This window comes from Triticum dicoccoides, chromosome 4A (genome assembly GCF_002162155.2).
Source record: "Triticum dicoccoides isolate Atlit2015 ecotype Zavitan chromosome 4A, WEW_v2.0, whole genome shotgun sequence".
NCBI lineage: Eukaryota > Viridiplantae > Streptophyta > Magnoliopsida > Poales > Poaceae > Triticum > Triticum dicoccoides.
In genome coordinates, this window is record NC_041386.1 from 503,168,452 (window position 1) to 503,181,476 (window position 13,025).

The following is a 13,025-nucleotide window of genomic DNA, read 5'->3' on the forward strand; positions in this document are numbered from 1 at the left end:
GGCGTCGCTCGCGTCTTCAGTGGAGTTCGGGTATCTCCGTCACAGTGGCATGCTCGTCTTGGTCACCCGGCCACACCTATTGTCCGGCATGTTTTGCGTCGTCATGAGCTTCCTAGTGTGTCTAGTAATAAAGATGTAGCAGTGTGTGATGCTTGTCAGCAGGGGAAGAGTCATCAACTTCCTTTTTCGGAGTCCAGTCGTGAGGTGAAACATCCTTTAGAACTTGTGTTTTCAGATGTATGGGGTCCTGCTCAGACTTCTGTTAGTGGTCATAATTACTATATCAGTTTTGTTGATGCTTACAGCCGCTTTACCTGGCTTTATCTTATCAAACATAAATCTGATGTGTTTGACATTTTTGTTCAGTTCCAAAAACATGTTGAACGCCTTCTCAAGCACAAAATTGTTCATGTTCAGTCGGACTGGGGTGGCGAGTATCGCAACCTCAACTCCCTTCTTTCAGTCGCTTGGAATCACTCACCGTTTAGCATGTCCACATACACATCAGCAGAATGGTTCAGTAGAACGTAAACATCGTCACATTGTTGAAGCTGGTCTGACTCTTTTGGCCCATGCATCTGTTCCGTTTCGTTTTTGGAGTGATGCTTTCACCACTGCATGTTTTCTCATCAATCGTACTCCCACTCGTGTTTTGAATATGAAGACTCCCATTGAAGTTCTCCTTAATGAACAACCGGACTACACCTTTCTCAAGGTGTTTGGGTGTGCTTGCTGGCCCCATCTCCGTCCATATAACAAGCGTAAGCTCGAGTTTCGTTCCAAGAAGTGTGTTTTTCTTGGTTATAGCTCTCTTCATAAAGGATACAAATGTCTTCATGTGCCCACTAATCGTGTCTACATCTCTCAGGATGTTGTGTTTGATGAGCATGTTTTTCCCTTTGCCAAACTCCCTGTGTCCACTATCGAGCCACCTGTCATGCATTCATCCTCTGTTGCTTCTGACCAATTTGATGATGTTGCATATTCTCCTCTATTGTTGCCTAACCATGGTGCAGGCACTGGTCGTGGGGCTCGTTTGGAGATTCTGGAAGTGCCATCTTCCTCTTCGTCGCCATCGCCTTCATCCTCGCCACCTTCTGTTGTGCATGAGGAGCACATGGCGCCCCTGCATGGCCTCGGTTTCCGTGCTCATGCACGGCCGATCGACGTCCTGGCCCGGTCGCCTCTGGCTTCTGGGCTGCCTTCGCCATCATCGCGCCCTGCAACCCCGCCGACTGGGCCGGCCTCATCGGTCCCCGTCTCGCCCAGGGCGTCGGGGCAGTCATCACCAGGCCTGGCCTCGCCCGCCCCTGCCCCGCCCAGGGTGTCTGGGCCCTTCTCACCAGGGCCGGCCTCGCCTGCTCTCGCCTCGCCAAGGCCGTCTGGGCCGGTGTCACCGGAGCTGGTCTCGCCCACTCTCGGTTCGCCCATGGCCTCTAAGCCCCTGTCGTCGGGCCAGTCTTCGCCATGCAGCCCGGAGTCGTCTGTCCCGAGCTCGCCTGAGGTGATTCCTGCATCTCCGGCGACCGTCACGTCTCCGTCACCTTCGCCTCCGCCGGCTCCTGCTGCTGCTCTACGTCCACATACGCGCAGTCGGAGTGGCATTTTTCAGCCTAAGCAACGTCACGATGGCACAGTTGCTTGGTTAGCGGCGTGCATGTCTGCTGCTCTCGCAGATCCATCCTCTGAGCCACACACGTATCAAGCTGCTATGCGCATTCCTCATTGGAGAGAGGCCATGGAGCAGGAGTATCAAGCGCTTCTTCGCAATCAGACATGGACTCTTGTTCCTCCACAATCACGGGTAAATGTCATTGATTCCAAATGGGTTTTCAAAGTGAAGAGGCATTCTGATGGGTCCATTGAGCGCTATAAGGCTCGTCTGGTTGCTCGTGGTTTTCGACAGCGTTTTGGACTTGACTATGAAGAAACCTTCAGTCCAGTGGTCAAGCCTACTACCATCAGACTTCTTCTCTCTCTGGCTGTTACTCGAGGTTGGTTTCTTCGTCAGCTTGAGGTTCAAAATGCTTTTCTTCATGGTGTCTTGGCGGAGGAGGTTTACATGCGCCAGCCTCCGGGTTTCTCTGATCCGGATCGCCCTGATCATCTCTGTCGTCTGTCCAAGGCAATTTATGGTCTGAAGCAGGCTCCTCGTGCTTGGCATGCTCGTCTTGCAATGGCTCTTCGTGCTCATGGTTTTGCATCATCAACTGCTGACTCCTCATTATTTCTTCTTCAAAGGCCTGAGGTTACTATGTACTTGTTGGTCTATGTAGATGATATCATTTTGGTCAGCTCCTCTCAGTCGGCTGCTACTGCGCTTGTTCGCTCACTTGGTGCTGATTTTGCGGTCAAGGACCTTGGGAAGCTTCATTACTTTCTTGGTGTGGAGGTTACTTCTCGTGCTGCTGGCCTTGTTATGACGCAGAAGAAGTACTCTCTGGATTTGTTGCAGCGAGCTGGGATGCTTAAGTGCAAACCGACGACTACACCCATGTCTACCACTGATAAGCTCAATGCTGTCGATGGTGTGCTTCTTTCTTCTTCTGATGCGACAGAGTACAGGAGTATTGTTGGTGGGCTCCAGTACTTGACGATCACGCGACCAGACATTTCCTATGCTGTTAACCGAGTCTGCCAGTATATGCAGTCACCCCGTGACACTCATTGGTCTGCTGTTAAGCGGATTTTGCGCTATATTCGTTTCACGGTGGCTCATGGTTTGCATATTCGGCCGTCTGACTCTGGTTGTCTTTCAGCATATTCTGATGCAGACTGGGCTGGCAATCCGGATGACAGGCGATCCACGGGAGGTTATGCTGTCTTCTTTGGCTCTAACCTGATTGCCTGGAGTGCTCGGAAACAGGCTACTGTCTCGCGTAGCAGTACTGAGGCTGAGTATAAGGCTGTGGCCAATGCCACATCAGAGATCATCTGGGTACAGTCCTTACTTCAGGAGTTAAGTATACCCCAATCACAGCCTCCTGTTCTTTGGTGTGATAATATCGGTGCTACATACCTTTCTGCAAATCCGGTATTCCATGCCCGAACGAAACACATTGAAGTTGACTATCACTTTGTGCGTGAACGTGTCTCTCAGAAGCAACTACAGATCAAGTTTATTTCTTCCAAGGATCAACTTGCTGACATCTTCACCAAGCCATTGCCTTTGCCACAGTTTGAGACTTGCAGGCGCAATCTTACCCTTCTAGATTCATTAGAAAGTGGCTAAGATTGAGGGAGGGTGTTAGACTGTATTTACATGTGTATATTGTAACGTTGTATACCACCTCATTATATATATATGTGATAGGCCACCCCTAGAGGGTTGTGCCGGTTCCTCCCAAAGCCTATTGTCTTACAAGATGTTGATGCAGGAGCGTTCGCGTGGTGAAAGTAGCACCAAGCAGCGGTGCTCCACCTACTGTCTGCTGGGTGAGTACTAGGATCACTGCATTGCAGGCAATGCAGCAGAAGCCCGTGACGGTTTTGATTCTTCCGGATCTGCCGTTGCTAGAACAGCGCCCAACTGACTCCCAGTTCAGGACGTACGTGCGCTGTTTGCACGGGGTTGGAAATGTGTGTGGGCAAAGGCTTCCTTTTGTCCTCATTTAGCAGTCCCTCCTACCAATGCAGTGCACGGGCACGCTTCAAGTGGACGGACGTGCCTAGAAAGGAAAACAAATACAGTTAGGCCTCTTTTGGTTTGGAGGAATTTCATAGGAATTCTAAAGAATAGGATTTTTATAGAATTTTTTCCTTAAGAGCTCTTTGATTCATAGGAATGGATTCATATTTCTATATAGGATTGGTTCATATCCTCCACATTTCATAGGAAAATAAAAATGAGCCTAGACTCAATGAAAAAATTCCTTTGGTGTGAACCAAATGACATCTCGTTTCCTATTCCTACTCATAGGATTTAAGATACATGTCATCTCATTTCCTACAAATTTCCTATTTCTATGATAATCCTATCCTATGAACCAAAAGAGGCCTAAGTTGTTATATTTGTGTCGAATATTATGTACGCAAGGGGTTACGTGGACTTGGAGTTGTAATTGGTGTGGTTAGGTACAAGTTGTGTAGGAGTCGGACACTTGTATCCTAGGCCTTCTTATATACGGAGGGGCACCACACGTTGTAACCCATGACGACTTGATAGCAACAGGTACGCGGGGGAGCCGACGGCTTGTGCCGGCGCCCGGGTGGCCGGTGTTGCGGTATCTTGGGGAGGAGCGCCCGTAGTCATGCCCCGGGGATGTAGCCATATCGGTGAACCTCATTAACAAATCTCGGTGTCGTGCTCGTGTGATTGCTTGGTCCTCGGATGATCAATGGTGGCCTCGGATTTATTCTAACAAGTGGTATCATGAGCAAGGTTGCGAGAAGGCTATGCGGAAAATCATCCGGAGGTACGAGGATCATGCTCGACGGGTGCCATGGAACGTCCGATTAGCGCAAGGTGGAGCATGGCGGCGATCGCGGAGGCGGTCGGTGGTGTCGGACACTTCGGGCAGGAGGCCTGGACCGTTCGATGGGCTGCGGTCGGTAAGGATCGGCTAGACGTGGCGATCGGACCGGCGTAGTGACTGTTGAAAACGTTGTGGAGGCGACAGATTCGGCTCGCGATCAAACCGGCTACCAAACGTGGGGGACGGCCGGATAGATCGGAGTGTGAGAGCATCGAGACGATGCACTCGGTGTTGTACAAGGGCAGCGGCGCGGCACTGCAGACGGATTGTGTTGGCGACGTAGATGGCCAGGGTACGGCACGGCTCGTGCACGGATGATGTGCGAGGTGGCGACTGTTTCGGCAGGGTTGACGTCAGATGAGTACGTGTGACAGGGTTGTTACAGATAGCTGGCAAGAACCAAGATCAGAGATGGAAGTTGTCGTCGGATACAGCGTTAGATTTTTTCCAGAGGTACATGGACAGAGGAAAGTCAGGGTTCGGTTGCTGGCGTTCGTACGCGAGACGACCGCTGGAGCCCCTGAGGAGGCGTGTGGCAACCGGTCTCGGTAGGAGTGTGACGCAAAGGAAGGTCAAGGCAGCAGGTTTGATCGGACAGGGTGCAACGTACTATGTACAAGGAAAAGAAGAGACGTGTGCATGCATAGGTCCGTGGGAGACTTGGTTTGGCAAGACCAGGCAAATCATGACATACTTGAGTCGGTTTCCGTGTGGAGAAAGGAAAACAAGGGCCGGCTGAACCAGCAGTAATAAACTGGCCACGACGAGGCGAACAGGCACAGAAATCGTCTGCAAATTCAGAAAAAGATGGAGCGGGCTAGTTTTCGACGAGAGCTAGTTTGATCAGCCACGGTGGTTTCTAAAGGGAAGATTGGGTGCGGTGCAAGTCAGGGTCTTGGTAGATCGCGAACTGCGGCGTGGCTTTAGACAAGGAATACGGGATTAGTGATCTTTTTCGTGAGGAAGTCGCAGAGGAGAGTGGAGCCATGGAGAGTGGAGCTGTAAGAGTAGCAGTGGAATCTCACGGTGGCGGCGGGTCTGACCCGCCGGGTAGCTCTCAGTAAGCTACAAAGGAGACAACCCAAGTCCGGAGTACATGGAGGTTCGAGCATGGACGACTTCTAAGTGGTGGAGAATATTCGCCAAGGTGGAGTTTGTTATATTTGTGTCGAATATTATGTACGCAAGGGGTTACGTGGACTTGGAGTTGTAATTGGTGTGGTTAGGTACGAGTTGTGTAGGAGTCGGACACTTATATCCTAGGCCTTTTATATACGGAGGGGCACCACACGTTGAAACCCATGATGACTTGGTAGCAACAGGTACGCGGGGGAGCCGACGGCTTGTGCCGGCGCTCGGGCTGCCGGTGTTGCGGTATCTTGGGGAGGAGCGCCCGTAGTCATGCCCCGGGGATGTAGCCATATCGGTGAACCTCGTTAACAAATCTTGATGTCGTGCTCGTGTGATTGCTTGGTCCTCGGATGATCAACGGTGGCCTCGGATTTATTCTAACATAAGCAAGCGACGGGGCTCATAATTGTATGCCGGACAATGTACCACTAGTCGTGTTTAAATCGTTTGGCCGTTCCAAAAGCTCTTTCTTTTACAGCACCGTTTATGAGTATGTGAAAGTGCGTTATATCGACTAGAGGGGGGTGAATAGGCGATTTTTATGAAAGTCTTCAAACCGTGAAAGTTTCGAAGACAAACAATAGAAATAAACCTATTACCATGCAGCGGAAGGTAGACTACACTAGGCAAATCATAGTCAAGTATTCAATAAAGTGAAAGCACAATGACTAATAGCAGCAATGTAATAAGAATTAGGTAGGAAGATATTATGAAGCCAAACAGAACACGCAGTCACTCAGTGAAGACAGAAGATAGTGCAATCATACAATGACTTCACAAGGACCAGCAGTAAGTAAAGAGAAGGGAAGGATGAAACCAGTGACTCGTTGAAGACAATGATTTGTTGGACCAGTTCCAGTTGCTGTGACAACTGTACGTCTGGTTAGGGCGGCTAGGTATTTAAACCTGAGGACACACAGTCCCAGACATCCAGTCCTGAACACGCAGCTCAGGACACCCAGTCCTCACCGTATTCCCCTTGAGCTAAGGTCACACAGACCTCGCCCAATCACTCTGGTAAGTCTTCAAGGTAGACTCCCAAACCTTCACAGACTTCGTTCACCGGCGATCCACAATGTCTCTTGGATGCTCAGAACGCGACGCCTAACCGGCTGGAGGATTCACAGTCCTCAAGTGTAATAAGTCTTCAGATCACACAGACAAGAAGACTTAAGTGATGCCTAACACTCTTTAGCTCTGGGTGGTTAGGGCTTTATCCTCGTAAGGAATTCTCTCTCAGAGGCTTCAAGGTGGGTTGCTCTCAAACAACAAAGGCCATACTCTAACTCTGATTAGCCAACCGTTTATGGTTGTAGGGGGTGGGCTATTTATAGCCACTAGGCAACCCGACCTGGTTTGTCCGAAATGACCCTGGGTCACTAAGGAACTGACACGTATTCCAACAGTCAGATTTCAAACACACACGGCAACTTTACTTGGGCTACAAGCAAAGCTGACTTGTCCGACTCTGGACAAGATTCACTCTCATAGTCTTCACTCGAAGACATAGGTTTTGGTTAAGCATCACTTCAGTCATTCTGACTGGTTCTCTTGGACCCCACTTAACAATACGGTGGTTCCTATGATTCAACAAAGAAGAAAAGGAACTACGAAAGATCTAAGTCTTCGAGCTCCATAGGCTTCATGCGATGTCTTCTCTTGTCATAGTCTTCAATATGAATATCTTCACATACCACCTTTGACTTCAATGTCTTCATATATTTTTAGGGGTCATCTCTGGTAGGAAAATCAAATCAATGAGGGACTTCTACCTGTGTTATCCTGCAATTCTCACAAACACATTAGTCCCTCAACTAGATTTGTCGTCAATACTCCAAAACCAACTAGGGGTGGCACTAGATGCACTTACAGTATGTCACTAGCATCAGCAATTCTTTTTCTAGGGAATGTTTTGAAGTGTTCTGTGTTTTTTCGCGAATACGCAAAAGACTTGCGTACCATTGCATTGATAGGAGGAGTAGATTGTAGCAATTATAGATGTGAGCTCGCAAGCACAAGCACGGCACACAGCCGGGTGAGCGAGGCACACGAGCGCATACAAGCTAAGGGGTGCGCAGCCCTACGTAACTGTCATAAATCTTGCCGATGAGGTGGCCAAGTCCCCTGGCCCCGGCGCGGGCCCATGCTTCTAGCGTCTTCCTTGATCTACTTGACAAGCCGCGTAACCGAAGGCCGATCGGCGTTGAACACACATCCGTTGTGGTGTTTCCCGATCCTCCAAGTCGTGAGGATGAAGATGGTTGCGAGGTCGCGTCGTAGGGACGTCGGGGAATCACGAATGGAAGCGGTGAACCAGTCGCGGAATTCCGAGTCTGGAGATGGCAGGTTGGTGGTGGAGCGGCACCGCACCAGGATCTCATGCCAAACTTGCCGGGTGAAGGGTGCCCATAGAGCAAGTGTTGCATGGTCTCAGGTTCTTGGTCACACATGAGACAAAGGGGAGCATGCGGCATACCATAGTGTGCCAGCCTATCCGCCGTCCAACATCGTCCCTGCTAGGCGAGTCATAAGAAGATTTTGACTCGAAGTGGCGCCCATGATCTCCAGGTCAGCCGCCATTCGGGCTCGATAGTCGATCCAGAGAAGAGGGCACGAGAGCACAATTTGGCGGAGTATGCGTCATTCCGCGTCCATCGAGAGAAGATGCGGTTCGGGGCGTCCGAAAGGGAGATGTCACGTAGATTACCCTAAAGTGTTACGTACTGCACCAGCGCTCGGCGCCGAGCGACATGTGGATGGCCCGCACCCAATCGCGGTTGGAGAGGGCATCACACACGTTGCGTGTATTGCGTTGGCGATGAGGGATCAAGGTGTGGGTCAGGGGGGCAATCTCACTGTGCTCGATCCGTCCAACCAGTGGTCCTCCCAGAATGAGCAACTCCTGCCATCGCCGAGCTCCCAATAGGTTGAAGCGCGGAAGATGGTGTGTACCTGAGGCGCGCAGGGAATGTGAAGATGACGCCATGGCCACGATGGGTCGGTCTTGCGCAGCCAAAGCCACCTGGCCTGAAGCGCGTACCTGGACCGGAGCAAGTCGGGGACGCCCATGCCTCTAGAGCAATAGGGCGACAAACTACCCCGGCTCACAAGACAGTGACCACCACTCGCGGTATTCCTTCCATGCCACAAGAAACACGCGAACCAGTCGATTCATCTACTTGAGTATTGCGGGGTTAATTGCCATGGCGATGATGATGTGAGTCTGCATGGCATAAAAGACGTGCCGCACCATGGCAAGCCGCTCGCCACGAGAAAGCATCAAAGCCCCCCAAGGTGAGAGCTCCTTCCCGAGCTTGTCCACGTAAGGCTGCAAGGCATTGGTGGGGACCTTGCGAATAGACAATGGGAGCCCAAGGTACTTCATTGGGAAATCCAAGATTGGGCAGGGAGAGTGGCTGGCAATGGAGCCCACTGTTATTCGATAATTAATAATATGGTTGTGCGAATGAGCAGGTGTAGAGGCGGGGATCTATCCTTATATAAAATACAGAAATAGCACACACATAAAACCTGACATACATACGAGTCAAATGGAGTAAGCGAGCAATCAGTCAGTGATTACAATCGGCCGTTTGTGCTCATCGATACAATATATCACAGACCGGTCGTCTCATAGAACGTTGAGTGATAACCTTCAAACCGAGACCAGGGATACATATCACTGATGTGCTTTTCGTGTTGGTATGTGATGGCCCTCATCAGTGACGCTTGGCCCGTGGCGTTTAGTGATGAGGGCCAGTGTTGTTCGGATCTGTAGTTGTGCGCCAAGAACTGAGGTTGGATTTGTCCTCCCGCTAGAGGTGAGTGAGTAAAATAGGGGGTGAGACCCGACCCCGCGCCATCCCGTGCCTATAGATTTTGGTCTACCGCCATCTTCATGCCGATTCCTCCGTGCACCGATGCGTACTTCACATTTTGCGCTCGACTCAATCTGGCTCGCTGGAAACTAACGATTCGAACGTCCCACCGAGCTAGGCTCTGAACTGCTTTAAGTTTTGTGTGCATGCGGATCAGCACCTCGTGTACACAACCAATGTGTTTTTTTTAAATCCAGTGGCCTATTGGGGGAGGGGGGCGCTCCAGGAAACAGGCCCCTAATCACTGAAATGCAGCTCCCTGAATTTCTCCCAAACTATCGTCCTTCAAAACATTTTCCTTTATTAAAGAGACCTTGTGCTTGACGCTTGCGAGCATTTATAAGTAGACGAGCCTTCACGTAGTGTATATGCATAATGGGCCTCCAACCCATTCAGGCGATACGCATAATGGGCCTCCAACCCACCCACGCGATACGTGACATGCTCTATTGAGCAATTTTCTTTCATTTGTTTTTAGCCAATTTTCTTACCAAACCGCAGTTGTTTGAACTATTTTTTTATGGCTTTAAATACATCCGAACCTATTAAAATAAAAGGTAAAATATTTACAAAGTTTATCATTTATTAAAACATATATCCAATATATGTTTAAAAACACTCTACAAAAACAATTTGAAAATTGTTGACCAAGTAGTTGAAAAGTGTTGAACAAGTATTTTATAAAATGTTGATCATGTATATAAAAATGTTGAACAAGTATTTGATTTTTTCGAGGAAATATTTGAAAACTATTCAACAACTATTTGAAACAATGTTGATCATGTATCTACAAATGTTAATCAATAATTTGAAAAAGGATGTTGAACAAGTTTTTGAAAATAAATTTGATCATGTATATAAAAATGTTAATCAAGCATTTGAAAAAAAAATGTTGAACAAGTATTTGAAATATGTTAATCAAGCATTTGAGATGTTAAATGTGTATATAAAAAATGTTGACCATGTATTAAAAATGGCGATTTTTTAGCATTTATATGAAAATGTTAATCAAGCAATTGAGCATGTATTCGTAAAATGTTGATCAAGCATTTGACAAATGTTAAAGTGTGTATAGAAAAAAATGTTGACCATTTATTTAAAAAATGATGATTTTTCTGATGATGCATATAAAATTTTTAGTCAAACTTTTGAGAAAAATATTGAACAAGTATTTGAAAAATGTTAATCAAGCATTTGAATGATGTTAAATGTGTATAGGAAAAAATGTTGAGAATGTGCTAGTATTATATTTAGAAAAATGTTAATCAAGCAATTGATTTTTTAAATATATATACAAAATGTTGAACATGTAATAAAATAATATTAAATTTGTATTGTAAAAATGTTAAACATATATTAGAAAAAAAAATTGACGTATGAAAACTGTAGAAATGACAAACAAAATAAACAAAAAAAAGCAAAATAAACCAAAGAAAAAAAGCTAAAGAAACAAATGAAAAAATCTGAGAAATAAAAAAATATAGAAAAGAAACAAAACCGAGAAAGATATGAAGAAACTCGAAGAAACAACGAAAAAAGCAAGGAAAGAAAAACCCCAATGAAAACATAGAAAACCCGGTGAAAACAAAAGGAAAAAAACAAAAAAACTGAAAAACCCATTGAAAAAACAGGAAAACTTGTTTTTTCGCCTTAAGTAGAACGCGCCTAACTTACTAGACACGAACACGAGATTAGCCGAGTGACAAGGAGCGCCGCGCGTGGTTCCCCCTTTCCTTCCCCTTTTTTTAAAAGTGGCGCAACACAGGACACAGGTCGGCCCAGTAACCTACAAGAAGGAAAAACCTTCAGCGATGCTAGCCTATGGCTCGTTTAATGCGAGATACAGTCACCGCGCAAATATAAACCACCATCGTTAAAAAGGGAGAGCTCTTATTGAACGCGCGCGGGCATCAAAATAGGGTAGCCTCCCCTTGAAGCTGAGGCAAATGGGCCGACCACTCTACCTTCGAGCAGTTTCCATTTTTTTCTTTCGTTCCTTTGTCGTTTAAAAATAGAATCTTGTTTATTAGGAGATAGACATTTAAGAATATATTAAAACATAATTAATATATTTACAAAATGTTCAATATGTGATTTAAAAATGTTTAGTATATCAAAAATATATTCAGTGCGTATTACAAACCATTCATTATATAATTGGAAAACATTCATTGTATATTAGAAGATGTTTATTTATTTTACACAAATATTCATCATATATTTAAAAGTATGCAATGTGTATTTAAAAAATATTCACTGTCCATTAAAATAACTTTATTGTATATTTAAAAAATTCTCACCATATATCACAAAAATAAATAAAAGATGTGGAAAAAAGCAAAAGAAAAACCAAATCTTTAAATAGAAAACAAAAAAAAATGAAAAAGGATATGGAAACACGAAATAAAACCAAACAGAAAACTGCAAAACTAAAAAGAATGGAAAAATCAACTTCTAGATTATTATTTTTCAGAAACAAATCAACTTCCATATAAACAAGCAAAAGAAGACACGAACAGAAAAAGAAGACGGAAAGGTTTTTTTAGGCGAACGAAAAGATAAGCGAAGCAGCGCTGCCGCGATGTGGGCCGGCCAAGGATCCGCAGGTTAAAAGGAGGTGATGCCCCGCACATCCAGCCGTTGGGGTGACACGAGGCAGCCGCCGGCCCTCACCACCAAGACACGTTGCAGATCTCAAGGTAAAAAGAAACCCTAGACACGTCGCAAAGCCCTATATACGGGCAGCGTTTCCCCTATTAGCGCCGCCTCTGTTCCTTTCGGTGTCAGTCCCCTCCGCCGCCAGCGGCGCTCTCTCCTTCCCCATCTGCTGATGCTGCTTCGTCTGGGGGTGCTGGGTTTGCGAAGCTCTTCTAGTTCGGGAGGCGGAAAATCCGAGGGGACGCCGCGAGATGGTGGTACATCTTCTTCTCTCTCTGCTTCATAGTCTGGGCATCGTCTCTGTCCTTCTCCTGTGGGGTTTCTCGAGGTTTCCTCTCCCGGTGGAGGCGGCGGGGCCGGGGCCGGGGCCGCACCGGATTTGCCTTGATCCCCGCCGGCGACATGGTCCTTTTGTAGGAGGGATGGGAGCGATCTGTCTGACGCGTTTGGTTGGGTACAAGTAATGTATTCAGTGTTGTAATGAGAATAAGCTGTATTAGATCGGGAACTATGCGATTGCACGATGTGTTTGGTTCAAGCAAGGGAAGAGGAAGCGGTGGGTTGGGTTGCATTAAAAAACGAGGATGCCAGCTGCTCATGACGGCGGCGGGATCTTTGGCGCTGCTGCGCACGGCAGGGGATAGATCGCCGGTGCTGCTCCTCACGGCGGGGGAGATCGCCGGCGCTGCTCCTCACGACGGCGAAAGGAAACCGGCGCTGCTGCCAATGGTGGTGATGCAAGATCGCGACGCTGCTGCTGACAGCAGAGGGAGATCGCCGGCCGTGTTTTCCATGGACGCGGACGGAGATCTATGGCGCTGCTGGTTGTTGCAGCGTGCTTGTGGTGAAAAATATTCAGGACGAGCAGAGAATAGAGAGAAGG

The 13,025-nt window shown here is 47.4% G+C and overlaps 1 protein-coding gene across 2 annotated transcripts in view; it reads left to right on the forward strand.

The window, feature by feature from the left end:
* The first annotated feature begins 12,197 nt into the window (after positions 1-12,197).
* Positions 12,198-13,025, forward strand: part of LOC119286428 — a 14,929-nt gene continuing 14,101 nt past the window's right edge. Inside the window, exon 1 of one of the 2 annotated variants that reach the window (XM_037565806.1) lies at positions 12,198-12,399. In XM_037565806.1, the coding sequence (XP_037421703.1) occupies positions 12,394-12,399 (6 nt within the window). In that variant the 5' untranslated portion in view covers positions 12,198-12,393. The remainder of the gene's footprint in view (positions 12,400-13,025) is intronic. The other variant, XM_037565807.1, reaches the window with a different exon arrangement.